Consider the following 26815-nt stretch of genomic DNA (forward strand, 5'->3'; position numbering starts at 1 on the left):
TCGAACAAAGCTCAGGTTGTCCTTTAAATGTGGCCCTATTGACCATGGGTTTTGTGGAGCTTACTTGAAGTGCATTCTCACATTTAGTTGGAGAACCAATGCTTCCCACGGTTATGTCAAGTTGGCTGGATGTCCTTTGGGTGGTGGACCACTCTTGATACACAGCAAACTGTTGAAGTGAAAAAAAATCAGCAGGGTTGCAGTTCTTGACACACTAAAACCGGCGCGCCTGGCACCAAATTAGCGTAAAATAATATATATTTTTTTAGATATAAATACCAAGCTTTCCCAAGTGACCAAAAATAGGGTGTTTTTTTAAGACCGTATAGCTATGAGTTATAGCAACTGCCCCATGCCTAATTCACATAGGAAAAATGTGTATTTGTAACTAATGTTGTGATTATAGATGTAGAACAGTCAAATATTCCAGAAATGATTTATCCCTGAGGCAAAGCATCTCCCAAACTCAGTCCTCGGGACCCATAGCACTACCCTAGCACTGCACAGCTGATTCAAATAATCAACTATAATCAATAATCAACTAGCTTTGAGATGCAGCTTTTACCTATTTTGAAAGGTGCTTGTTTTCAGAAGCGCTTCAATCAGGCCACAAAAGTGCCAGACCCTGAATCTTCTTTAATTGACCAAGTTATGAGGGCTTTAGATGAAAAGCTATTGTGCATCAAATGTAATTCATATGCAATGAATCAAAGTCAGCGGAGACTGTCTGTTTATTCCATTGCCAAATGTTATAGGTTGTAAAAACCTTTAGTATGCTGTTATTGTGAATATAGGCCTACTTCTGTCATACAACATAAGGGAAGACATAGTAAATGCTACGGTACATTGATGTGTTCATCTTAGTAGCAGAAGGTTTTTACAGTGGTGCTGGAACAAATTGACTGAATGTATATGGAATGTACTGACTGAACTAACTGGTCCCTAAAGTATGTATTTACATGGTAAATTGTAAGTTGTAAGTACTATGTAACAATGTGTAGGCTACTCACAACATAGTCACACACTGCACCTGTCCATGTAATTACCATGTAAATGCATAGCTATTACATAGGTGTTCTACAACCATGTAAGTACAACCATTTAGTTAGTCAATACTTGAAAGTGAATCTGAACCTGGTCTCCCAACATTCTCCCCCCAGGTAGAACAAGCAGACATCCTGCCCTCTGAGATGGTGTTCACCATCAAGGAGCCTCCTCGTCTGGGCCACGTGGTCATGCTGACCAACCACTCGGACAGTACGGCTGCGCCCAGCCTCGACTACATACACTCCTTCACCCAGGAGGATGTCAACAGGGGGCGCATCCTCTATGTCTCTGCCTCCATCCAGGGCAGTGACGCCTTCGCGGCTGACGTCAGCAACGGGTTCACCACCGTGGATGACCTCCGGATGATGGTGGACATTGTGCCTCGCCTCATCCCCATCCAGGCCCTCAACTTCAGTGTGAGGGAGGGCGGTGGGATGGCCCTTACCACTGAGCTCCTGAATATTTCTCACCCATTCTACAGTGCGGTCAACGTGGACTTCGTCGTAGAGGAGCCACCGCAGCATGGGGATATCCGCTACTTGGATGGTGACGAACAAGAGCTCAACTTCTTTACCTGGGAGGAGGTGAGTGCTTTTCATAGGTTTCGTTTTGGAGGGGGTAGGGGGGTGGTTGGTTTGTTGATGGATTGATTGATTGATTTAGTTCATTAGCTAATTTAAACGTACACAGATATCCATATCAACTGTTAAGAGGTGAACTCTGGTATGTGTCACCCCCTGTGATAAAGACAGTATATTTATTCAAATTCAAATGATCAAGGATTTAAAAAACATAACATTTCTATTTAGATGCCAGGAATTGAGCTACTCTCTCTCCCCTCATTTGAAGTGTTATTTGTTTGTTAATCTTTCTGAAAAGAAGGAACCATGAGAAAATATAACACAAAAAGGGATTCATTAGTTTAATTGAAAATGGAGTTTGACTTATCCGTTTTGACTTGTTTGGAAACAAACCGAGTCCCACCAGACCACAAGCCATATAATTTATATGCACCATAGCATTTTCTGTCTTAATTACAAGATGCTCACAGAATAATATCCACCTTCCCTGACTTTGATCTTGCTGGTTGTTCGCGAAGACAACCAAGGCCACACTAAGTTCACTTTGCTGTTGTTTGCTCAGTAACTCTTTTCACAGTAGCTGATCACTATTCTGTGCATTGCTTCTCTGCTGTTTTATGATTCTGTCCATAGTATTAGATAGAGAGAAACTACAGTATGTGAGACTGTGAGTTGTCTAGTCTCCAACCATGTGGTCCTGAGGCCTAGCACTTGGAAAGAATGAAAAGGAGACATGAGTGGTCACTTGTGGTGGAAAAGCCTCATGCATTCTGTATGTACCAGGGAGCCTAGTGGAGCTTGTGAGTCACTCCACTTAAGGCTAGCCTGCTACGTGTATAGCTCAGCTCTTCTCCTCACTCATACACTACTCTTCTGAAAGGGTTGTGGAAAAACTGACGGTGATGTTCGGCAGCCCGAAGCCAAAATAAACTTGCCCATATATTCCTATAATAAGGCATGTGCACACAGCCCTCCCTCGCTTTGCTCCCAGACAGACTTTCTGAAAGACCCCACTATGTGTTTCAATTCAACTGGGACAAGAGCATAGCCATGATTCAGGTTAATCTGATTTGGATTTTTAGAGGAGTGGGGGGAAAACTTTGAAAACTTTGACATAATCGTCTGCCATCCTGGACACGTTTTCTCTCTGAATCGGTGTATTTTTGTGTGCACTCTCTCTGTACATAGTCAGTGAGTTTTTTTCCTCTTATGCAAGGACGACCAAAAAAAGTTTAGAGGACAAAACACAACACTTCCCCAAATGAGTACCACATTTAGAAGTAAATCTGCAGACTGACTCGGTTGAGGCAGGATTAGAACCAGAGCATAATTGTTTGTAAATTAAAGATGGTTATGCTTGGACTGATTATTGGACATGATTTGGAATTTCTTGACTCACTCATGTGGGAGCAGTGGTTCTTTTCATGCTCAGGGCCCACTACTCAGCGAAACTCATATTGGCTTAATTGCTGCGTAAAGACATTTTCGTGATAAACTCTTCGTCACGCAGGGGAAGTTTGTGAGGTTATGTCAGAGTATTGTAGCTTACTGCATGTAGGAGATGCAGTGGAGAAAATGAGAGTGAGGGAGCTTTACTCCTGTAGCTGAAGTGGTTGGCACTTCTCATTATAGACTGGTAGTCATCATAAGTATGAATTAAAGAGGCCACAAGAATGGCAAAAGGTACTTGCATGTACTGCACATATAACGTAGGAACAGAACATACAGTAAGTAGTATTGTAACATAGGAACATAGTACATTACATGATGAAGGGTGTGTTCATCACTTTTCTAGAGGAACCACTATATTGACTTTTGTTGTGATGTTTAGAGCTTTGTAAACAAACTGGCTTGGAAGTGGAACATTCTAGACTACCAAAGGTACGATAAACAAATCAAATCAAATTATATTTGTCACATACACATGGTTAGCAGATGTTAATGCGAGTGTAGCGAAATGCTTGTGCTTCTAATTCCGACAATGCAGTAATAACCAACAAGTAATCTAACCTAACAATTTCACAACAACTACCTTATACTCACACAAGTGTAAAGGGATGAAGAATATGTACATACAAATATATGAATGAGTGATGATACAGAATGGCATAGGAAAGATGCAGTAGATGGTATCGAGTACAGTATATACATTTGAGATGAGTAATGTAGGGTATGTAAACATTATATTAAGTGGCATTGTTTAAAGTGGCTAGTGATACTTTTTTACATCAATTTTTCCATTATTAAAGTGGCTGGAGTTGAGTCAGTATGTTGGCAGCAGCCACTCAATGTTAATGGTGGCTGTTTAACAGTCTGATGGCCTTGAGATAGAAGCTGTTTTTCAGTCTCTCGGTCCCTGCTTTGATGCACCTGTACTGACCTCACCTTCTGGATGATAGCGGGGTGAACAGGCAGTGGCTCGGGTGGTTGTTGTCCTTGATGATCTTTATGGCCTTCCTGTGAGATCGGGTGGTGTAGGTGTCCTGAAGGGCAGGTAGATTGCCCCCGGTGATGCGTTGTGCAGACCTCACTACCCTCTGGAGAGCCCTACGGATGTTGGCGGAGCATATGCCGTACCTGGCGGTGATACAGCCCGACAGGATGCTCTCGATTGTGCATCTGTAAAAGTTTGTGAGTGTTTTTGGTGACAAGCCAAATTTCTTCAGCCTCCTGAGGTTGAAGAGGCGCTGCTGCGCTTTCTTCACCACTCTGTCTGTTTGGGTGGACCAATTCAGTTTGTCCGTGATGTGTACGCCGAGGAACTATAAAATTACAACCCTCTCCACTACTGTCCCATCGATGTGGATAGGGGGGTACTCCCTCAGCTGTTTCCTGAAGTCCACGATCATCTCCTTTGTTTTGTTGACTTTGAGTGTGAGGTTATTTTCCTGACACCACACTCCGAGGGCCCTCACCTCCTCCCTGTAGGCCATCTCGGCCATCTCGTCGTTGTTGGTAATCAAGCCTACCACTGTAGTGTCGTATGCAAACTTGATGATTGAGTTGGTGGCGTGCATGGCCACGCAGTCGTGGGTGAACAGGGAGTACAGGAGAGGGCTCAGAACGCACCCTTGTGGGGTGGAGATGTTGTTACCTACCCTCACCACCTGGGGGCGGCCCGTCAGGACCCAGTTGCACAGGGCGGGGTCAAGACCTAGGGTCTCGAGCTTGATGATGAGTTTGGAGGTTACTATGGTGTTAAATGCTGAGCTGTGGTCGATGAACAGCATTCTCACATAGGTATTTCTCTTGTCCAGATGGGTTAGGGCAGTGTGCAGTGTGCTTGTGTCGTCTGTGGACCTATTGGGGCGGTAAGCAAATTGGAGTGGGTCTAGGGTGTCAGGTAGGGTGGAGGTGATATGGTCCTTGACTAGTCTCTCAAAGCACTTCATGATGACGGAAGTGAGTGCTACGGGGCGGTAGTCGTTTAGCTCAGTTACCTTAGTTTTCTTGGGAACAGGAACAATAGTGGCCCTCTTGAAGCATGTGGGAACAGCAGACTGGGATAAGGATTGATTGAATATGTCCGTAAACACACCAGCCAGCTGGTCTGCACATGCTCTGAGGACGCGGCTGGGGATGCCGTCTGGGCCGGCAGCCTTGCGAGGGTTAACACGGTTAAATGTTTTACTCACATCGGCTGCAGTGACGGAGAGTCCGCAGGTTTTGGTAGCGGGCCGTGTCAGTGGCACTGTATTGTCCTCAAAGCGAGCAAAGAAGTTGTTTAGTCTGTCTGGGAGCAAGACATCCTGGTCCGTGACGGGGCTGGTTTTCTTTTTGTAATCCGTGATTGACTGTAGACCCTGCCACATACCTCTTGTGTCTGAGCTGTTGAATTGCGACTCTACTTTGTCTCTATACTGACGCTTAGCTTGTTTGATTGCCTCGCGGAGGGAATAGCTACACTGTTTGTATTCGGTCATGTTTCCGGTCACCTTGTCCTGGTTAAAAGCAGTGGTACGCGCTTTCAGTTTCGCGCGAAAGCTGCAATCAATCGATGGTTCCTGGTTTGGGAATGTTTTAATAGTTGCTGTGGGTACGACATCGCCAATGCACTTGCTAATAAACTCACTGAATGAATCAGCGTATTCGTCAATGTTGTTGTTTGATGCAATGCGGAACATATCCCAATCCACGTGATCAAAGCAATCTTGAAGCGTGGAATCAGATTGGTCGGACCAGCGTTGAACAGACCTGAGTGTGGGAGCTTCCTGTTTTAGTCTCTGTCTATAGGCAGGGAGCAATAAAATTGAGGCGTGGTCTGCTTTTCTGAAAGGAGGGTGGGGGAGGGCCTTATATGCATCGCGGAAGTTAGAATAACAATGATCCAGGGTTTTACCAACCCTGGTAGCACAATCGATATGCTGATATAATTTAGGGAGTCTTGTTTTCAGATTAGCCTTGTTAAAATCCCCAACTACAATGAATGCAGCCTCAGGATATGTGGTTTCCAGGTTACATAGAGTCAAATTAAGTTAGTTCAGGGCCATCGATGTGTCTGCTTGGGGGGGAATATATGCGGCTGTGATTATAATCGAAGAGAATTCTCTTGGTAGATAATGCGGTCGACATTTGATTGTGAGGAATTCTAATTCAGGTGAACAGAAGGACTTGAGTTCCTGTATGTTGTTATGATCTCACCACGCCTCATTAATCATAAGTCATACACCCCCGACCCTCTTCTTACCAGAAAGATGCTCGTTTCTGTCGGCACGATGCGTGAAGAAACCAGCTGGCTGTACCGACTCCGATAGCGTGTCTCGAGTGAGCCATGTTTCCGTGAGGCACTCTCTTATGTCTCTCTGGAATGCTACCCTTGCTCGGATTTCATCAACCTTGTTGTCAAGAGACTGGACATTGGCGAGTAGTATGCTCGGGAGCGGTGTGCGATATGCCCATCTCCGGAGCCTGACCAGAAGACAGCTTCGTCTGCCCCTTTTACGGCGCCGTTGTTTTGGTTTGCTGGCTGGGATCCGATCCATTGTCCTGGGTGGTGGGCAAAACAGAGGATCCGCTTCGGGAAAGTCGTATTACTGGTCGTAATGATGGTGAGTTGACGTTGCTCTTATATCCAGTAGTTTCTGCCGACTGTATGTAATAAAACCTAAGATTACCTGGGGTACCAATGTAAGAAATAACGCGTAAAAAAAGGAACGCGAAGCGAGGCTGCCATCTCTCTCGGCACAGGAAGTATGTAAACAAGCTCAACCAGGTGCAGAGAGAGGAGTTTCATCAGGAATGGTGTTGCTTCTATAAACATGGAGCCTCCATCTGATCGAAGCTCTCATTAAAATCACATCCACGCATGCATACACAAACACACCACACCACCATGCACACACACACACACACACACAGCAGCCAAGCATTGACCCGTTTGATGCTGTACAAGCACTATCCTGGATTAGCAAAGCTCTTCCACATACTGTGGTAAAGTTGAATGACTGTCCCAAATAAAAATATCACAACACCACATTGTATCTCAGCATGGAACAATGTGACGGCCACATGTCGAACAAGAGCCATTCTCCGATCAGTAATGAAACCAAGTGTTTTTACAGTTAGTTGGCTTCCATCTCGGATCAATTCCAATCTCCCTACTACAGTTGTGGTGCAGCAGGCCCCTCTCACCACCAAGTCATGCTCCCCTGCATGTAGCCTAAATAGGAAGTCCTACCCATTAATTGGAAACAATGCTTCTGTATGCATTTCCTAAAATGCTCAGGGCCGGTATTCACAAACAGTTGGACTGTAGGATTGTATTCTTAGAGTAGGGGTGCTGATTTAGGATCAGGTCCCCCGGTCTTATTTAGGTATTGTGATTTAAAAAGCAAAACGGATCCGTGATCAGCACTCCTACTCTGAGACCGTGAATACGGAGTGCTTGTTAGAGTATTGTCTTACTATACCTCACCTGTGTATTTGCATATCAGAACATCAAGATCGTCTGACGAAGTGGCCTACACTTTAATATGTAGCCTATGTGACTCACCACCTGGATTTGGTCTTATGTAGAAAAATTTGAAATTGTATTTTTTATATTGGATAATGGTAGACTTAGAGCTACAAAATGGTATGTCATACACTGCATTTTTGAGGAACAATGGGAAAGTAATTATGCTTTGAAAGTTGATAAACCTGTAAATTCACTTTTGGCCTTTGAACGTTTTGGTATCTAGTGAAGAGCTCTTCTTTGTCTACACCCATTCAGCATTGTTCACACCCTCCTAAGCTTTAGCCCCACCCATCTCGTTTCGCTTTTGGAGCGTTCAGAATGCACACTTGACGCTCTGGCCGATTTGTTAAAGGATATGGCAGACATACGCCCCCTTTGGAGAGATTGGGTACCCCTAGTAAACTGGAAAAAAAATCTGTCAAAAATTGTTAATATATGCAAATAAAAATTATTATTGGATAGAAAACACTCTAAAGATTCTAAAACCGTTGGAATTATGTCTGTAAGTATAGCAGAACTCACAGGGCAGGCATTCTTCCAAACTAGTTTGTGGCCATGAAAGTTGGAGCAACTTTGACGTCATGGCCCCCACCCTTCCCAACCAGCTATGATTCTGGGGACACTTTCTATCTCTTCCGCTAGATGTCCTCTTTCATTAGAGCTTCAAACCGTTCAAATCGCGCGAGAATTGACCCTATGGGAGTGAAATTAGTGCGTGCCACGAGAGAATAGGCTGTGCGTATGGGCGCGAATTGGTCACAGCCATTCCTTTGTTTCCAGCACTCAAGAGAAGGGCAGACGATGGCCGATTGAATTGAAGTTTGTTTTGCACGTCTAAAACATCATAAAGCTTGCTTCTGCACTTAGTTTGACCTGTTTAGTCGACATATAATGTGTAATTTTGAAGTTTTGATGCGCAACTTATCCGGACCAGAGGACGTTTTGGGTGCATTTCAGCTGATGTTATTAGCAGTAGCTAATACAAAGACGCAAGACTTGAAACCAAACGATGTATTGGGTAAGTATGAAGCCTTCCAGAACATTCTGAACGAAGACCATCGAAGGTAAGGGAATATTTATGCTTAAATCTGTGTTTCTGTTGACTCCAACATTACGTGGAAATGTAGCTTGGAACTGAGCGCTGTCTCACAATATGGAATAGTGTGCGATTTCTGTAACGTTAAAAATAAATCTAACACAGCGGTTGCATAAAGAAGCAGTGTATCTTTCTAACTATATGTAGAACATGTATATTTAGTCAAAGTTTATGATGTCTATTTACGTTATCTTGCCGCGCTACATAGATTTCCTGCGGGCATTTTTGAGTAATTTCTGAAGGTGAACTCACTGTAAATGGACATTTATGGATATAAATGGCATATTATTGAAAAAAAAAAATATGTACTGTGTAATATGTCATATTACTGTCATCTGATGAAGATTTTCAAAAGGTTAGTGAGCGATTTATTTTTTAATCCTGCGTTTGTTGATTGCATGTTTTGGCTATTGAAATGAGCTGTGTCTGGTGGTGGTTTTACATATATATGTGCTATGTTTTCGCCGTAAAACATTTTAGAAATCTGACTTGCTGGCTAGATGAACAAGATGTTTATCTTTCATTTGAGCTATTGGACTTGTTAATGTGTGGAGGTTAAATATTTTTAAGAATATTTTTGCGTTCCATGCGCCACCGTTTCAGCTGCACGTGGGAGGGTTGATTCCCAATTGGGAACCAATATCGTAAACAGGTTAACCTCTTGATAACATGAAAACAGCCTAACCAGCTCTGCTGGCAATAATTTCATTACTTTTTCTGCTGACGTTTACTGACACCGGCCATATTTAATGGGTGTTGTACATAGCTAAGTAAACGATGAACCTAGCTAGGTAAACAATGTGTAAGATCCCACACGTAATGTAATGTTAGATAAAGAGCCAGCCAGCTAACGTTAGCTAGTTAAACAACAATGAACATAGTGCCAAATCATGTTGTTACTATCATGCATGAATCTGCTGGGAACTAACCAGCCAGGTCCAATGTTAGCTAGCTAACATTAGGCTCTAACTAGCAAAGCAAACGGCTCTGGGATATGAATAATGTCACACACTAGGGAGCCAGCCAGCTAATGCTTGCTAGCTAACAGTACACTTGAGCTTGAAATGAAACCACTTTATGTCTAAATGAGAATTGTGTAACATCTGAACATGTAGCTAGCTAGACTATCTTACCCTTAGTTTGAAGATGTAATCTGGAGACAGGTGTTTTCTCCATCTCTTTAGCTATCATACTCTCGCGCCACTGATTTGAAAACGCAATCCTCCAGAAAGTGGAGAGCAACCCTTACACAGCTCCACTACACAATACATTTTTTTAAAGCCGCATTTGACAGGATTACCAACACAGACTCACCAGCTCAAATAGACAGAAGCCTCTATATGGCAGACCAATCCGAACTCCTCTCTCGGCATGTCCAGCCCACTCATTATCTCAGCCAATCATGGCAAGTGGGAAGGTTGCTGACTTTTTCTGTGGCTTAACCAACAAGGCTCGTAATTTAACAATTGTATTTGTATTTACAGATGGCATACAAGTTTGTTATTAAGGCGCATGAAATTTCACATGTTCCAGAAGGCATTTTGATTAAAAACAAAGTTGTGACTTGCGACATAATGTACGCCTAGTTTCCTGAAACGGGTCACCTATGTTATTGATCAGTAGAGGGAGAGAAAGACACAGTGATCCATTGTCTGTCTGTCCTCTGGACTCCAAAATACTGGGATATGAAGACCTTGATAGAATATTCTTGATCCATCCATCTCCGAAACATGTGCATGATATATTTTACACACATTAATAATTGCTTTTTGTTTGAGTGTAACAAACTTCCAACATAAGATAGTGATCAACATCTTGAATTATCACCTTAGTCCAAAATGTTTTGCCCAAAGGTTGCCAAATTTTGACTAAACATTCCTAGACACAGGAGCTATTATAGCTTTGCTTGAGACTGGCATTAAACAACACCACTGTGTCCATTCTGCCAATTCTGTTTGCCTACCACTATTGTGTGACAGGAGAACTGACTAGTCTGTGTGACCCCCACGGCCCCTTTTGTTCTCTACAGGTGAAACTTGGACACATCTACTACTTACATGACAGCACGGAAAGTGGCGAGGACAATTTCACACTCTCTGCCTCAGCCTATGAGATAGAGCGCCGCAGCCTTCCTGTTACCTTCACTGTCACCGTCTTCCCGGTCAACGATGAGGCACCTAAACTGACATGCAACACAGGACTGGAGGTACTGAGCTGTCGGTTTACCACAACAGTCGACTGCTGATACCTATATATTTGATGAGTGCAAACTCCTTTTAATTGCAGTGTACTGTATTTCACCAGAACCAATACAAACGCATTTGTTTTATGCTCCAATTTAGTGCACAAATTTAGGACACTCAAAATCCATTATACTTGTCAGAAGTGTTTGTTTGTTTGTTTGTTTATTGTTTGTTCATCTATGCTATCATTTATGTTTTGATAAGCCTTCTCAGTGGGTTGCCTGAAAACAACTTAATAGCTAATTAACTATATTCATAAGTGATTTACACATTGCCACTAGTTATTAAGGACAGAATTGGTTTGTAAACATCTTACTAATTAATGTACTTGATAATGAATACCTTAATTAAGTAATACACATCTGGCAACACTTTATATTGGTAACCCTTTTACGCCTAAGGTTCATTACCAATTTCAGTCATGGATATATTGTATTACCCGTCAATTCTTGAAAGCAAACAGTAAGGCCATGTCTTAAATCTGACTTGCCTACTACTCACTTAAACTGCATACTGTGTACTAATCGTGCTACATACTATTTAGAACATACTGTTTAGTAAAACGAATGCAGTATGCAACAAATATCAACATACTAGGCAAATCCTACGGCGAATGAGTCATCTAATGCGCATTTCCGTTGATTCCCACCATTCGTTTATTTTGGCACAGCGCATCCCCTCAACTGATTATCAGCTGTTGTCAGACACACGTGGGTCTTGAAAGACAATTATTTCCTCAATATTGTGTAGTGAAGTCTACTAAATGAGTATGACATTCTGGCATTTAAAGCATACTAAATTTTCAACATTTCAATAAAAAGTCATTTTTTCACATATCCAAAGTACCTACTATTTAGAACGGAAATATGGGTATTCGAACACGGCCTAAGTGTTTCAAAAATTCTGAATGCAGATTTTACTGTAGAGACACGAAATGGCTGGAAAAAGCTATAATCCTCTCACATACAACTGGAAACCGAGTGTGTCATTCAGCTTTGTTCACTCTGGCCTGTGGTTCGGCGTATCCACGGTAACCCGTATTTTGGGAAAACTGAGATGACAAGACCTCAGGCTTTTGGTGATGCCAAGGAACCAGCCAGTCTCTCGCACGGCCACAAAATGTAATATAATGATATGTCTCTCTGTCCGCATGCAGGCCTAGTGTTCATTCATACCAGCTCTAGCTCCTCCTGTGAATTCTCTCCTTAGCTTCCCTAGAACTGCTTCTGATTTTAAGGCAGGAAATGTGAGCTATAGTGACCTACAGCAAATGATCAGGCATAACGAACAAGATGGTCCCGTCATGACTCTGATTGCCATAGATCCTGTTGGCCAGGCCCTTGCTACAGCTGTCTTCTATTAGGATATTTTCTCTCACTCCGTCTATCTTTCTCTCTCCTCTCCCTCTCTTTTGCTCTAATCTCTCTCTCTCTCATTTAATCTCGCTTTCTCTCTCCCTCTCTCTCATTTAATCTCACTTTCTCTCTCCCTCTCTCTTTACTGGGATTTGGAGACGGATACAATTAAAACATTGACACATTGAATCATATTGTTGGCTTCAAAAGACATGAGACATCCGTTTTGTCAGATCAAGTTAAATTTGCAACCCTTCTTCCTGAGGAGAAAACTCCATTGATTGTTATACAAACAATCCATTTCCAGCCCAATTTAGATATAACTTGCCAAAATGACTCAGGGAAATTTCTTGGGTGATAGTGATGCAATGTTGCCATCTAGTGGAAAGTTAATGGAATAACTAATAATTTCATGGTGTACACAACCCCAAAACATATTAACTTTATTGTCACGTACACTGGATAGGTGCAATGAAATGTGTTGTTTTACTGGGTCAACCATAGTAGTACAGCAACCCTGGGGCAAATTAGTTAAGTGCTCTGCTCAAGGGACACATTTTTCACCTAGTCAGCTCAGGTATTTTAACCAGCAACCTTTTAGTTACTGGCCAAATGCTATAACCGCTAGGCTACCTGCCACCCTACGCAGTACTACCACCAGACAGCAGTAAGAAAGAATAGGCTTGGCAGAGCACAGGCTGCATTTGCAGCAATCGTCAATTTACATTGTTCATAGAGTACATACAAGTATATGGAGGCCTACATACACTATCATTTTTGGGGTATATAAAACTCAACTAGTATGCTCATACATATCTATTAAAAGTAGTTGAAACATTCTCATAGTTGCTGGTTGAATATGTCACAATGGGTATGATAAACATTCTAAACTTAACTTTTGAATATAATGCACATCTTGTTTTACATATGCTTTTTTGAAAATAGACTCACCAAAAGTTAATGGAGATGTATCCCTTTCCTTAACCAAGACCAAGCTCTATTCTCTGGGCTTCTCTCTCAGGTTTTAGCTGGAGAGGAATCGGACATCACCACCAGCATGTTGAATACAGAAGATGCAGACACCCCCATCAATGAGTTGGTTTATTCCATCGAGTCAACCATCAATGGGTTGGTGGCTCTAAAGGTGGAACCTGACAAAGAAATTCAGAACTTCACACAGGCACAAATTAACAATGGGGAAGTCATCTTTATCCATGAAGGTAAGGCTGTTTGAGCTTCTACCTACAGCCTCAGCTATCTCACTGACCCCAATTGACTTACTGGCCACAAATTCACTTTCAGGCTGATGAATCAATCTTTGTCGAAATGTTGGTAAATAAATTATTTCATCGGAGCTACTAGAGTGTGCAGCTCTTTCTTTTCTTTTTAAGGATGCAATTGGTAAACCTTGTCTAAGACCTGAAAAACTGTGTTAGCTCCCAAGGCTTTAAAATAGCAAAATTAAGAAAGTCTCACACTCCATGTACAATCTCCCAACAATTGAATGGGTATTTACCAACGTTTCGGCATCACTGTGCCTTCCTCAGGGTAATGGCATGAATACTTGAACCAGGTTTTGTAGACACAGTGCAATTATATTAAGGTTGAACCAAAAGGTTACATGTAACAAAAATGAAATACAAAATTATGTGAAATTGAATTAAACAATAATGTATGTTGATGCTAATATGTTGTACAATATTCCATTGTTTCTATATGATAACAATAGTGTAATATATTTAATTTGCCATATACTCTTTTTTAACAGTTTCACTAATTAATTTGAATGAACTCAATCATTATGACATACCCCTCACCATTGTCATTGGTTACACTAATTGCACTGTGTGTCTACATAACCTGGTTCAAGTATTCATGCCATTACCCTGAGGAAGGCACAGTGATGCCGAAAAGTTGGTAAATACCCATTAAATTGCTGGGAGATTATACATGGAGTGTGCTACTTTCTTTATTTTGATAGTTTACTTGCCGTTAGTCACCACCTCCAAACAAGCTATTATTCTGGGTGTGCGACCAGCTCATGTCTTTTTTTTTTAGCTCCCTAGGCTTTGTAAGCTTTATCTTTGACTGATGGTCAACCTATGCCACCTACTATTCTGAACTGTTCTTTCAGGTCTGGAGTCTGGAGGCTTCAGTTTTACCGTGACAGATGGAGAGCACACCTCGCCTCTCTACCGCTTTGTCGTTACAGCTAGACAGCTCACCATCACCATGGAAACCGGGGAGGAGCTAAAGATCTTTCCAGGTGAGCTACCAAAAGCATGCTGGGTCATGAAGTAGTGAACCCAATTTAACCAGACATTTATGATGAACAAATAATGGCCATTTCAAATTGTCTCAGCATGGCTTTGTTTTTTGTTTTGTTGATTGGATAACAAATAGGCCTCAATATCAGAAAAATAGTTCCATGGGTATTTTGTAGCCTACAATGAATACAATTGAGGATGTGTAATGTTTAGCTTTGTTTTCCCTTCTAATCCCCTTTTTCCCCTCTTTAAATCACAACATATTGACATTCCACACTTAGGCATGAAACACACCGAGAATCTCACTGTCGAGACTGCCTATTTTTTTCTCATGCGTCGAAATCTCTAAACGGTATGCCGATGCTTGTATCACTATCAGAAGCACGTGATCAATGATCAACCACCTGATTGGTTTGATATTGGTTTCGGTAGAAGACAAAAAGGCTACACTGCACATGTGCTACAGAGTGTGCAACGCCATCTATAATAATTTGCTGTTCTTTTGACCAGCAGGTGCCACTAATATACACAGTGTTGATTAAAGCTTCAAGTAATGAACCTATTTTTGACACAATTCGCGGGAAATGCTAAACTCTTCATGAAATTTTAATTTCCCATCATTAGTACCAACCCGGTAGTGGCGAACCTGGCAATGCTCGTCAGTGGCCAACAACTTCACTTTGAGCCAATCAGAGCGCATGAACCCCCAGATGGGGAGCAAGCAAGAGTGACAACAAAATGGGGGAAAAATGGCATTTTCTTCATACATCCACAGTTAAATGTCATGAGCCAGTCACACTTCATATGCAATGTAGGCTATGGGATGGTAATGCTCACAACACTGAATACTTCCTCCAAGCTAACTAACCACTGTAGCTAGTATTGACATTATAATTAAATTACAATGGATTAGTTTCCATGAAACAGCTGCCGGTGTTAGCTGCCATTTTAGTGGAGTGTCCTTAGCTAACTAGCTAAGATGTGCTAGCTAGCGAATATGCTAACATTAGCTAGATAGGTAAACAGTTGGCTATGGGCTGGTGCTGGCATTATGGGATTATGGAGAGTGAATTAAATTGTTTATTGGTCATCTTGCTAAGTAGTTATCTAGCTGTGGCCATCTGGCTAGTATCAACAAGGGCTTTCTACAAAATAGCAACATTAGCACAGTTAGCTAGCTAACATGGGAATCTACACCATAAACTAAGCAACACACATGGACATGTATTGCCAAACAACCCTACTGCCACCTTCTGGTTTGGTGTATTTTAACAAGGCTGAGTGGCTGACGACTTCAAAGTCTTTGCTGTGTGAACACAAAAGAGATTGACTGCCAACACTGTTCAGAGGTGCTAAGTAAGTACTATCGGCAGGCAAACGTTTGACAATCCTACTGGTGTCTGAGCTATTGGAATGTCTGGCCTTAAAGGCTTAAAAGGTGTCAATGAGAAGAAGCTAAGAGCTACAATGACAGGGCATGTGTTTTATATCCTGCATTATATTCACTTATAGTGAACCTGTACCATTTTTACAATTTTACAGGAACAAGACATGCCATCACCAGTGCCATTTTGAAGGCAGTGACCAATGAGGATGGAGATGAGATAAGCTTCTCATTGGTCAGGCCTCCTCGCCTGGGAAGACTGATCTTAGCCAACGACAGGAACCAGTTTGAAGAGATCACACGCTTCTCTCAATCAGATGTAAGACAGAGGATCTCCAGATGACTGAGAATTATTATAATTTCATTTCCATTGTTCCATCTTCTATTTTAAGAACATTCCAATGAATGGATAAGACATTTACTTCCCTGGCCTGTGGGAAAAGTGTCCAGTCAGTGCATCTGGTTTTCAATTTAGGATGAGTTTGGAAACCAATACTTAGCTAATGCTGTAAGAGACAAGCCAATGTCAACGGCCCTGATCATGTCAGCAGGAAGCTATGTTCCATATTTATGTATAAGTTGATGGGAAAAATAAAGGGAAGCTAAGGAAAATATTACATACAGTACATGCATCCAATGTAGGATCTTAATTTGACCAGTACTGACACAGCAAAATAAACTTGCAGCAACAGGATTTAAATGTTTACTCCATAATGTTGCTTGATCAGTGGTTAGGGTATTAGCTGGCCAAAATTAGGCTACATGAAAAGTGCAATACTGTTAATATGTGTTAGTGTGGGTTTTCAGTGAATTTACACTACCGGTCAAAAGTTTAAGAACACCTACTCATTCAAGGGATTTTCTTTATTTTTTGCTATTTTCTACATTGTACAATAATAGTGAAGACATCAAAACTATGAAAAAACACATTTGGAATCATGTAGTAAACCAAAAGTGTTTAACAAATCATATATTTTATATTTGAGATTCTTCAAATAGCCACCCTTTGCCATGACGGCTTTGCACACTCTTGGCGTTCTCTCAACCAGATTCACCTGGAATGCTTTTCCAACAGTCTTGAAGGAGTTCCCACATATGCTTAGCACTTGTTGGCTGCTTTTACTTCACTCTGCGGTCCAAAACATCTCAATTGGTTTGAAGTCGGGGGATTGTGGAGGCCATGTCATCTGATGCAGCACTCCATCACTCTCCTTTGTACAATAGCCCTTACACAGCCTGGAGGTGTGTTGGGTCATTGAATGATAGTCCCGCTAAGCTCAAACGAGATGGGATGGCGTATCGCTGCAGAATGCTGTGGTTTGTCGAAATGCTTTATGGTGAGAAATACACATGCAGAGATCATCCATTCACCCACACGCGTCTCAAAGACAAGGCAGTTGGAACCAAAAATCTCAAATTTGGACTCTTGACCAAAGGACAAGTTTCCACCGGTCTAATGTCCATCGCTCATGTTTCTTGGCCCAAGCAAGTCTCTTTTTCATTATTGGTGTCCTTCAGTAGTGGTTTCTTTGAAACAATTTGACCATGAAGGCGTGATTCACAGTCTCCTCTGAACAGTTGATGTGTATGTTACTTGAACTCTGAAGCATTTATTTGGGCTGCAATTTCTGAGGCTGGTAAGTCTAATGAACTTATCCTCTGCAGCAGAGGTAACTATGGGTCTTCTATTCCTGTATACCCCCCTACCTTGTCAAAAAGATTGGCTCAAATGTATTGAGGAAAGAACAGGCATACCTGTTAATTGAAATGCATTCCAGGTGACTACCTCATGAAGCTGGTTGAGAGAATGCCGAGAGTATGCAAAGCTGTCAAGGCAAAGGGTGACTTTTTGAAGAATCTCAAATATGAAGAGTATTTTGATTTGTTTAACTTATTTTATTTTACTACATGATTCCAAATGTGTTATTTCATAGTTGTGATGTCTTCACTATTGTTGTACAATGTAGAAAATAGTAAAAAAATTAAGAAAAACCCTTGAATGAGTAGGTGTTCTAAAACCTTTGACCGGTAGTGTATGTAAATCACAAAATTAATCTGCATCAAAAAAAAGCCTCTTGGATATTAAAACATGATTCACATTTTAATAATTTAGCAGACACTCTTATCCAAAGCGACTTTCAGGAGTAATTAGGGTTAAGTGCCTTGCACAAGGCACATGGATAGATTTTTCACCTAGTCGGCTTGGCATTCGAACTAGTGACTTTTTGGTTACTGGCCCAACATTCTTAACCGCAAAATAATGATACAAAATAGACTCTGCATACTGCATTACACAATGCATTCAGAAAGTATTCAGACACCTTTACTTTTTCCACATTTTGTTACAGCCTTGTTCTTAAAATTGAATAAATAGCTTTTCCCACTCATCAATCTATACACAACACCCCATAATGACAAAGCAAAAACAGTGTTTTTGAAAATGTAGCAAATTTATTTTAAATGGAAATATCACATTTACCTAAGTATTCAGTACTTTGTTGAAGCACCTTTTGGCAGCAATTGCAGCCTCAGGTCTTCTTGGGTATGACGCTACAAGATTGGCAACCTATATTTGGGGAGTTTCACCCATTCTTCTCTGCAGATCCTCTCAAGGTTGGATGGGGAGCGTTGCTCCACAGCAATTTTCAGATCTCGCCAGAGATGTTCGATTGGGTTCGAGTCCGGGCCCTGGCTGGAAAACTCAAGGACATTCAGAGACATGTCCCAAAGCCACTCCAGCCTTGTCTGTGTGCTTAGGGTTGTTTTCCTGTTGGAAGGTGAACCGTCGCCCTAGTCTGAGGTCCTGAGCACTCTGGAGCAGGTTTTCATCAAGGTTCTCTATACTTTGCTCCGTTCATCTTTCCCTCGATCCTGACTAGTCTCCCAGTCCCTGCAGCTGAAAAACATCCCCCACAGCATGATGCTGCCAGCACCATGCTTCACCTTTGGGACGGTGCCAGGTTTACTCAAGATGTGGCACTTGGCATGCAGGCCAAATTGTTCAATCTTGTTTTCTTCAAAACAAATAATATTGCTTCTCGTAGTCTGAGTCTTTAAGTGCCTTTTGGAAAACTCCAAGTGATTCTGTCTGGCCACTCTACAATGAAGGACTGGTGGGTGGAGTGCCGCAGAGATGGTTGTCCTTCTGGAAGGTTCTCCCATCTCCACAGAGGAACTCTGGAGCTCTATCAGTGACCATTGGGTTCTTGGTCACCTCCCTGACCAAGACCCTTCTCCCCGATTGCTCAGTTTGGCTGGGTGGCCAGCTCTAGGATGAGTCTTGGTGGTTCCAAACTTCTTCCATTTAAGAATGATGGAGGTGTTGTTCTTGGGGACCTTCAATGCTGTATAAATGTTTTGGTACCCTTCCCCAGATCTGTGCCTCGACACAATCCTGTCTTGGAGCTCTACGGACAATTCCTTCGACCTCATGGCTTGTTTTTTTACTCTGACATGCACTGTCAACTGTGGAACCTTTATATAGACAGGTGTGTGTCTTTCCAAATTATCTCCAATCATTTGAATTTACCACAGGTGGACTCCAATCAAGTTGTAGAAATATTTCAAGGATGACCAATTGAAACAGAATGCACCTGAGCTCAATTTCGAGTCTCATTACAAAGGGTGTTAATAAGGTATTTAGTTTTATGTTTAATAAATTAGAAAACATGTCTAAACCTGTTTTCGCTTTGTCATTACGGGGTATTGTGTGTAGATAGATTTTTTTTAATCCATTTTTAGAATAAGGCTGTAACAAAATGTGTAAAAAGTCAATGGGTCTGAATACTTTCTTAATGCACTGTACGCTCCCATGTGTGGTTGATTGGTGTGTTGCAGACAAATTTTAGTGGTGTTGAAAAGTTCAGCTCAGGACACAATAACCTCAAAGAAGCACACATAGGCACATTCCAGTCTACCTTCCATCACATTCCCAGTCTAGTTACTGGCCCAGATCTATCTTCAATACTCTACACTAGCTCAGTGGCAGTGGAGGCTGCTGAAAGACTGCTCATAATAATTGCTGGAAAGGAGCTAATGGAAAGGCATGAAACATGTGTATTTGATCCAATTCCACCTATCTGCTCCAGCCATTACCACAAGCCTGTCCTCCCCAATTAAGGTGCCACCAACCTCCATTGTTCAGTGGTAATCTAATTTTACAATACAGGATGCTAAATGAAGATCATGAAGATGTCCAGCCACAAATAAAAATCTATGACACAAATTAATCAAATAGATGACAAAACAGGCAAGATCAGAAAAGCACTTGATCAAAAGTTTATTTAGAAGTTTTTGATCTTAATTACTCCTAACCTCCAGGCTCACATAGGGTTATGTTTATCATCGTCATCACTCAGAAACCAGCTACAGGGGTTTAAAAGTAAACACTGACACATGGGGCTTATGTAGAGTGGGTTGAAAGTAATACACACGCACACCAGACCTGGTTTCAAATACATGTGTATCTGATATTTATATATTTTTTAAATCACTTTTTCACTTTATTTTCACTTTAACCTCGAGGTTCCAAGATGGCGTAGCAGTGAAGACGTGTTTGTTTGTGCTCTCGTGTACTTTTGTATTTTTCGTATTTTTTGTATATATATTTCAATTTATTTTCAGTCTCTTTTCGATTTTTAATTCGATTATACCTTCCGGTAACCTGCCTCACCCAATGTGATACGGAATCACTATTATTTTCAATTTTAGAACACATTCAAGAACCTCCAGAAGCTAACCAGCTAATTAGCTACAAGCTATTTAGTCACTGTTTGCCACTGCTAGCGGCTTTTACCTTCTGCAGAGATACAAGCCCTGTTTTTAGCCTGGATAATACTCGCTAGTCTACCAGTATAGGACTGTCTCTCCACAACAACGCCGGATTCCTGCCGTAATCCCTGGACCACTACTTCTGATCTTCACAGCTAGCTTGCAGCTAGCTAGCTCACAGCTTGCTCACACTCACCGTGGCACCCAGTACCGAAGCTATCCATGAGGCCCACCTCCTGGCCTACTCAGCTGTTCACCCGAACCCCACTCATACACGGCTAGAGCCCAATACTCCACCGGATCCTTGCTGTAAACTCTGCACCACCACGACTGGTCTGCCGACGAATACTCCATCCGCTGTGCCTTCAACCGGTCTCCGTCGGAGCAGACGCTCCTACTAGCCCCGGGCTACTACCTTTAAACGCTGTGTCGCCCACGTGCTAACGTAGTGGCGGCTTCCCTGTTCCATCTACTGCTGCCCCCTGGACACTATGATCACTTGGCTACATAGCTGATGCCTGCTGTCCATTATTTATTTTTATCTGTCTGCCCCAGCCGCGAACTCAGGCTCTGTGTGTAGTTAATCCGACCCTCTCTGCCTAGTCATCGCCATTTTACCTGCTGTTGTTGTGTTAGCTGATTAGCTGTTGTTGTCTCACCTGTTGTTTTAGCTAGCTCTCCCAATCAACACCTGCGATTACTTTATGGCTCGCTGTATGTCTCTCTCAAATGTCAATATGCCTTGTATACTGTTGTTCAGGTTAGTTATCATTGTTTTAGTTTACAATGGAGCCCCTAGTTCCACTCTTCATACCTCTGATACCTCCTTTGTCCCACCTCCCACACATGCGGTGACCTCACCCACTACAACCAGCATGTCCAGAGATACAACCTCTCTTATCATCACCCAGTGCCTGGGCTTACAGTGGGGCAAAAAAGTATTTAGTCAGCCACCAATTGTGCAAGTTCTCCCACTTAAAAAGATGAGAGAGACCTGTAATTTATCATAGGTACACTTCAACTATGACAGACAAAATGAGAAAAGAAAATCACATTGTAGGATTTTTAATGAATTTATTTGCAAATTATGGTGGAAAATAAGTATTTGGTCACCTACAAACAAGCAAGATTTCTGGCTCTCACAGGCCTGTAACTTCTTCTTTAAGAGGCTCCTCTGTCCTCCACTCGTAACCTGTATTAATGGCACCTGTTTGAACTTGTTATCAGTATAAAAGACACCTGTCCACAACCTCAAACAGTCACACTCCAAACTCCACTATGGCCAAGACCAAAGAGCTGTCGAAGGACACCAGAAACAAAATTGTAGACCTGCACCAGGTTGGGAAGACTGAATCTGCAATAGGTAAGCAGCTTGGTTTGAAGAAATCAACTGTGGGAGCAATTATTAGGAAATGGAAGACATACAAGACCACTGATAATCTCCCTCGATCTGGGGCTCCACGCAAGATCTCACCCCGTGGGGTCAAAATGATCACAAGAACAGTGAGCAAAAATCCCAGAACCACACGGGGGACCTAGTGAATGACCTGCAGAGAGCTGGGACCAAAGTAATAAAGCCTACCATCAGTAACACACTATGCCGCCAGGGAATCAAATCCTGCAGTGCCAGACGTGTCCCCCTGCTTAAGCCACTACATGTCCAGGCCCATCTGAAGTTTGCTAGAGAGCATTTGGATGATCCAGAAGAAGATTGGGAGAATGTCATATGGTCAGATGAAACCAAAATATAACTTTTTGCTTAAAACTCAACTCGTTGTGTTTGGAGGACAAAGAATGCTAAGTTGCATCCAAAGAACACCATACCTACTGTGAAGCATGGAGGTGGAAACATCATGCTTTGGGGCTGTTTTTCTGCAAAGGGACCAGGACGACTGATCCGTGTAAAGGAAAGAATGAATGGGGCCATGTATCGTGAGATTTTGAGTGAAAACCTCCTGCCATCAGCAAGGGCATTGAAGATGAAATGTGGCTGGGTCTTTCAGCATGGCAATGATCCCAAAGACACCGCCTGGGCAATGAAGGAGTAGCTTCGTAAGAAGCATTTCAAGGTCCTGGAGTGGCCTAGCCAGTCTCCAGATCTCAACCCCATAGAAAATCTTTGGAGGGAGTTGAAAGTCCTCATCCTACTCCTCCTCTGTTCCGCGGGTGATGTGGAGGTAAACCCAGGCCCTGCATGTCCCCAGGCACCCTCATTTGTTGACTTCTGTGATCTAAAAAGCCTTGGTTTCATGCATGTCAACATCAGAAGCCTCCTCCCTAAGTTTGTTTTACTCACTGCTTTAGCACACTGCCAACCCTGATGTCCTTGCCTTGTCTGAATCCTGGTTTAGGAAGGTCAACCCCCCCCCCCCCCCCCAGCTGTGTCCTGGACACCATTTGTGAATTGATCGCCCCCCCCCCCCCCCCATCTAGCTTCAGAGTTTGTTCTGTCAGGTGACCTAAACTGGGATATGCTTAACACCCTGGCAGTCCTACAATCTAAGCTAGATGCCCTCAATCTCACACAAATCATCAAGGAACCCACCAGGTACAACCCTAAATCTGTAAACAAGGGCACTCGTTTCCTGACCAACTGGCCAACCTGACGTTTCCTGACCAACTGGCCCTCCAAATACACCCACGCTGTCTTCAATCAGGATCTCAGCGATCACTGCCTCATTGCCTGTATCCGCTACGGGTCCGCAGTCAAACGACCACACCTCATCACTGTCAAACGCTCCCTAAAACACTTCTGCGAGCAGGCCTTTCTAATCGACCTGGACCGGGTATCTTGGAAGGATATTGACCTCATCCCGTCAATTGAGGATGCCTGGTCATTCTTTAAAAGTAACTTCCTCACCATCTTAGATAAGCATGCTCCGTTCAAAAAATGCAGAACTAAGAACAGATATAGCCCTTGGTTCACTCCAGACCTGACTGCCCTCGACCAGCACAAAAACATCCTGTGGCGGACTGCAATAGCATCGAATAGTCCCCGCGATATGCAACTATTCAGGGAAGTCAGAAACCAATACACGCAGTTAGTCAGGAAAGCAAAGGCCAGCTTTTTCAAGCAGAAATTTGCTTCCTGCAACACAAACTCCAAAAAGTTCTGGGACACTGTAAAGTCCATGGAGAACAAGAGCACCTCCTCCCAGCTGCCCACTGCACTGAGGCTAGGTAACACGGTCACCACCGATAAATCCATGATAATCGAAAACTTCAACAAGCATTTCTCAACGGCTGGCCATGCCTTCCTCCTGGCTACTCCAACCTCGGCCAACAGCTCTGCCCCCCCCCCCCCCCCCCCCCGCAGCTAATCTCCAGCTTCTCCTTTACCCAAATCCAGATAGCAGATGTTCTGAAAGAGCTGCAAAACCTGGACCCGTACAAATCAGCTGGGCTTGACAATCTGGACCCTCTATTTCTGAAACTATCCGCCGCCATTGTCGCAACCCCTATTACCAGACTGTTCAACCTCTCTCATATCGTCTGAGATCCCCAAGGTTTGGAAAGCTGCCGCAGTCATCCCCCTCTTCAAAGGGGGAGATACCCTGGACCCAAACTGTTACTGATCTATATCCATCCTGCCCTGCCTATCTAAGGTCTTCGAAAGCCAAGTCAACAAACAGATCACTGACCATCTCGAATCCCATTGTACCTTCTCCGCTGTGCAATCTGGTTTCTGAGCCGGTCACGGGTGCATCTCAGCCACGCTCAAGGTACTAAACGATATCAGAAATAAATAAATAAATAAATAAAAGATAAAAGACAGTACTTTGCAGCCGTCTTCATCGACCTGGCCAAGGCTTTCGACTCTGTCAATCACCATATTCTTATCGGCAGACTCAGTAGCCTCGGTTTTTCTAATGACTGCCTTGCCTGGTTCACCAACTACTTTGCAGACAGAGTTCAGTGTGTCAAATCGGAGGGCATGTTGTCCGGTCCTCTGGCAGTCTCTATGGGGGTGCCACAGGGTTCAATTCTCGGGCAGACTCTTTTCTCTGTATATATGTTGCTCTTGCTGCGGGCGATTCCCTGATCCACCTCTACGCAGACGACACCATTCTGTATACTTCTGGCCCTTCCTTGGACACTGTGCTATCTAACCTCCAAACGAGCTTCAATGCCGTACAACACTCCTTCCGTGGCCTCCAACTGCTCTTAAACGCTAGTAAAACCAAATGCATGCTTTTCAACCGTTCGCTGCCTGCACCCGCACACCCGACTAGCATCACCACCCTGGATGGTTCCGACCTAGAATATGTGGACATCTATAAGTACCTAGGTGTCTGGCTAGACTGTAAACTCTCCTTCCAAACTCTCCTTCCAGACATCTCCAATCTAAAATCAAATCTAGAGTCGGCTTTCTATTTCGCATCAAAGCCTCCTTCATTCACGCCGCCAAACTTACCCTAGTAAAACTGACTATCCTACTGATCCTCGACTTCGGCGATGTCATCTACAAAATAGCTTCCAGTACTCTACTCAGCATTCTGGATGCAGTTTATCACAGTGCCATCCGTTTTGTTACTAAAGCACCTTATATCACCCACCACTGCGACCTGTATGCTCTAGTCGGCTGGCCCTCGCTACATATTCGTCGCCAGACCCACTGGCTCCAGGTCATCTACAACTCCATGCTAGGTAAAGCTCCGCCTTATCTCAGTTCACTGGTCACGATGGCAACACCCACCCTTAGCACGGGCTCCAGCAGGTTTATCTCACTGATCATCCCTAAAGCCAACACCTCATTTGGCCGCCTTTCCTTCCAGTTCTCTGCTGCCTGTGACTGGAACGAATTGCAAAAATTGTTGGAGACTTTTATCTCCCTCACCAACTTTTAACATCTGCTATCTGAGCAGCTAACCGATCGCTGCAGCTGTACATAGTCCATCGGTAAATAGCCCACCCACTGTTTTTATTGATTTACTTTTCTGCTCTTTTGCACACCAGTATCTCTACCTGCACATGACCATCTGATCATTTATCACTCCAGTGTTAATCTGCTAAATTGTAATTATTCGCCTACCTCCTCATGCCTTTTGCACAAGTGTTATTGACTTGTTTATTGTTTACTCCATGTGTAACTCTGTGTTGTTGTCTGTTCACACTGCTATGCTTTATCTCGGCCAGATCGCAGTTGTAAATGAGAACTTGTTCTCAACTAGCCTACCTGGTTAAATAGAGGTGAAATAAATTAAATTTAAAAAATAGTCATTGAGCATTTTTCAAATACACAACCTCAAAACAAGTAATTTTATTTGAGTGTTTGAATGGTTATTTGTATAAATCATATTCTGCTAAATCGTATTTCAAATCCTAAAATTACAGTGACTCAAATACACTCGCATGCATTTAACCCAAGTATTTAAAAATTGTATTTGAAAATACTGTGTATTTCCAAATACATTAAAATATTCAACTACTTATCTTTTCAAATAAAATATATCTGAATATGTCCTTTGTCCCAATACTTTTGTCCTCTAAAATGGGGTGACTATGTACAAAAGTGCTGTACTTTCTACACAGTTCACCAAGGCTGCACTTTAACCTCATTGTTATTGTATAATTTCAAATCCAAAGTGCCGAGTGCAAAGCCAAAGACATTTGTCACTGTCCCAATACTTTTGGAGCCCACTGTATGTGAAAGTAATTGAGATATTTGAACCCAGTTCTGACACCCACACAAACACGCTCGCTCTCTCACTCACTCACAAACGCGTATACACACACATACAAACACACAGCTACCTGGGTCGTGTTCATTAATTAAGCGCCAAACTGAAGATTACATGCTGAAACAGGGAGGGACTACCTGGTCTTGTCTAATGAGAAATGCTCATTTTTGTTGCTAAACATTTAAAACGTTGCCTTAATGAACAATGTCCAATCCTCTGCTCTTCCCCACAGCTGGAGTCCGGGGCCGTCTTTTACGAGCACCAGATGCCTGAGAAGCCCTTCTGGGTGGTCCGGGACTCTGTGGAGCTCCTGCTCTCCTCCCCTCCAGCCCCCGCTGTGCATCACGTCCTCCCCATCACCGTGTCCTACTCCGCAGCCAGCCACAACATCTCCTCACAGCTCTGGAAGAACAGAGGTAGGTAGACCCACATGGA

The 26815-nt window shown here is 42.8% G+C and overlaps 1 protein-coding gene across 1 annotated transcript in view; it reads left to right on the forward strand.

The window, feature by feature from the left end:
* The window catches only part of cspg4 (chondroitin sulfate proteoglycan 4), a 118885-nt gene that overhangs the window by 84281 nt on the left and 7789 nt on the right, over window positions 1-26815 (forward strand). Inside the window, exons 4-9 of the mRNA XM_021564725.3 lie at window positions 1161-1631; window positions 10710-10886; window positions 13300-13498; window positions 14413-14544; window positions 16088-16248; window positions 26613-26796. Of these exons, the coding sequence (XP_021420400.3) occupies window positions 1161-1631; window positions 10710-10886; window positions 13300-13498; window positions 14413-14544; window positions 16088-16248; window positions 26613-26796 (1324 nt within the window). The remainder of the gene's footprint in view (window positions 1-1160; window positions 1632-10709; window positions 10887-13299; window positions 13499-14412; window positions 14545-16087; window positions 16249-26612; window positions 26797-26815) is intronic.

This window comes from Oncorhynchus mykiss, chromosome 2 (assembly GCF_057628025.1).
Source record: "Oncorhynchus mykiss isolate SJ-2025 chromosome 2, ASM5762802v1, whole genome shotgun sequence".
Lineage (NCBI taxonomy): Eukaryota > Metazoa > Chordata > Actinopteri > Salmoniformes > Salmonidae > Oncorhynchus > Oncorhynchus mykiss.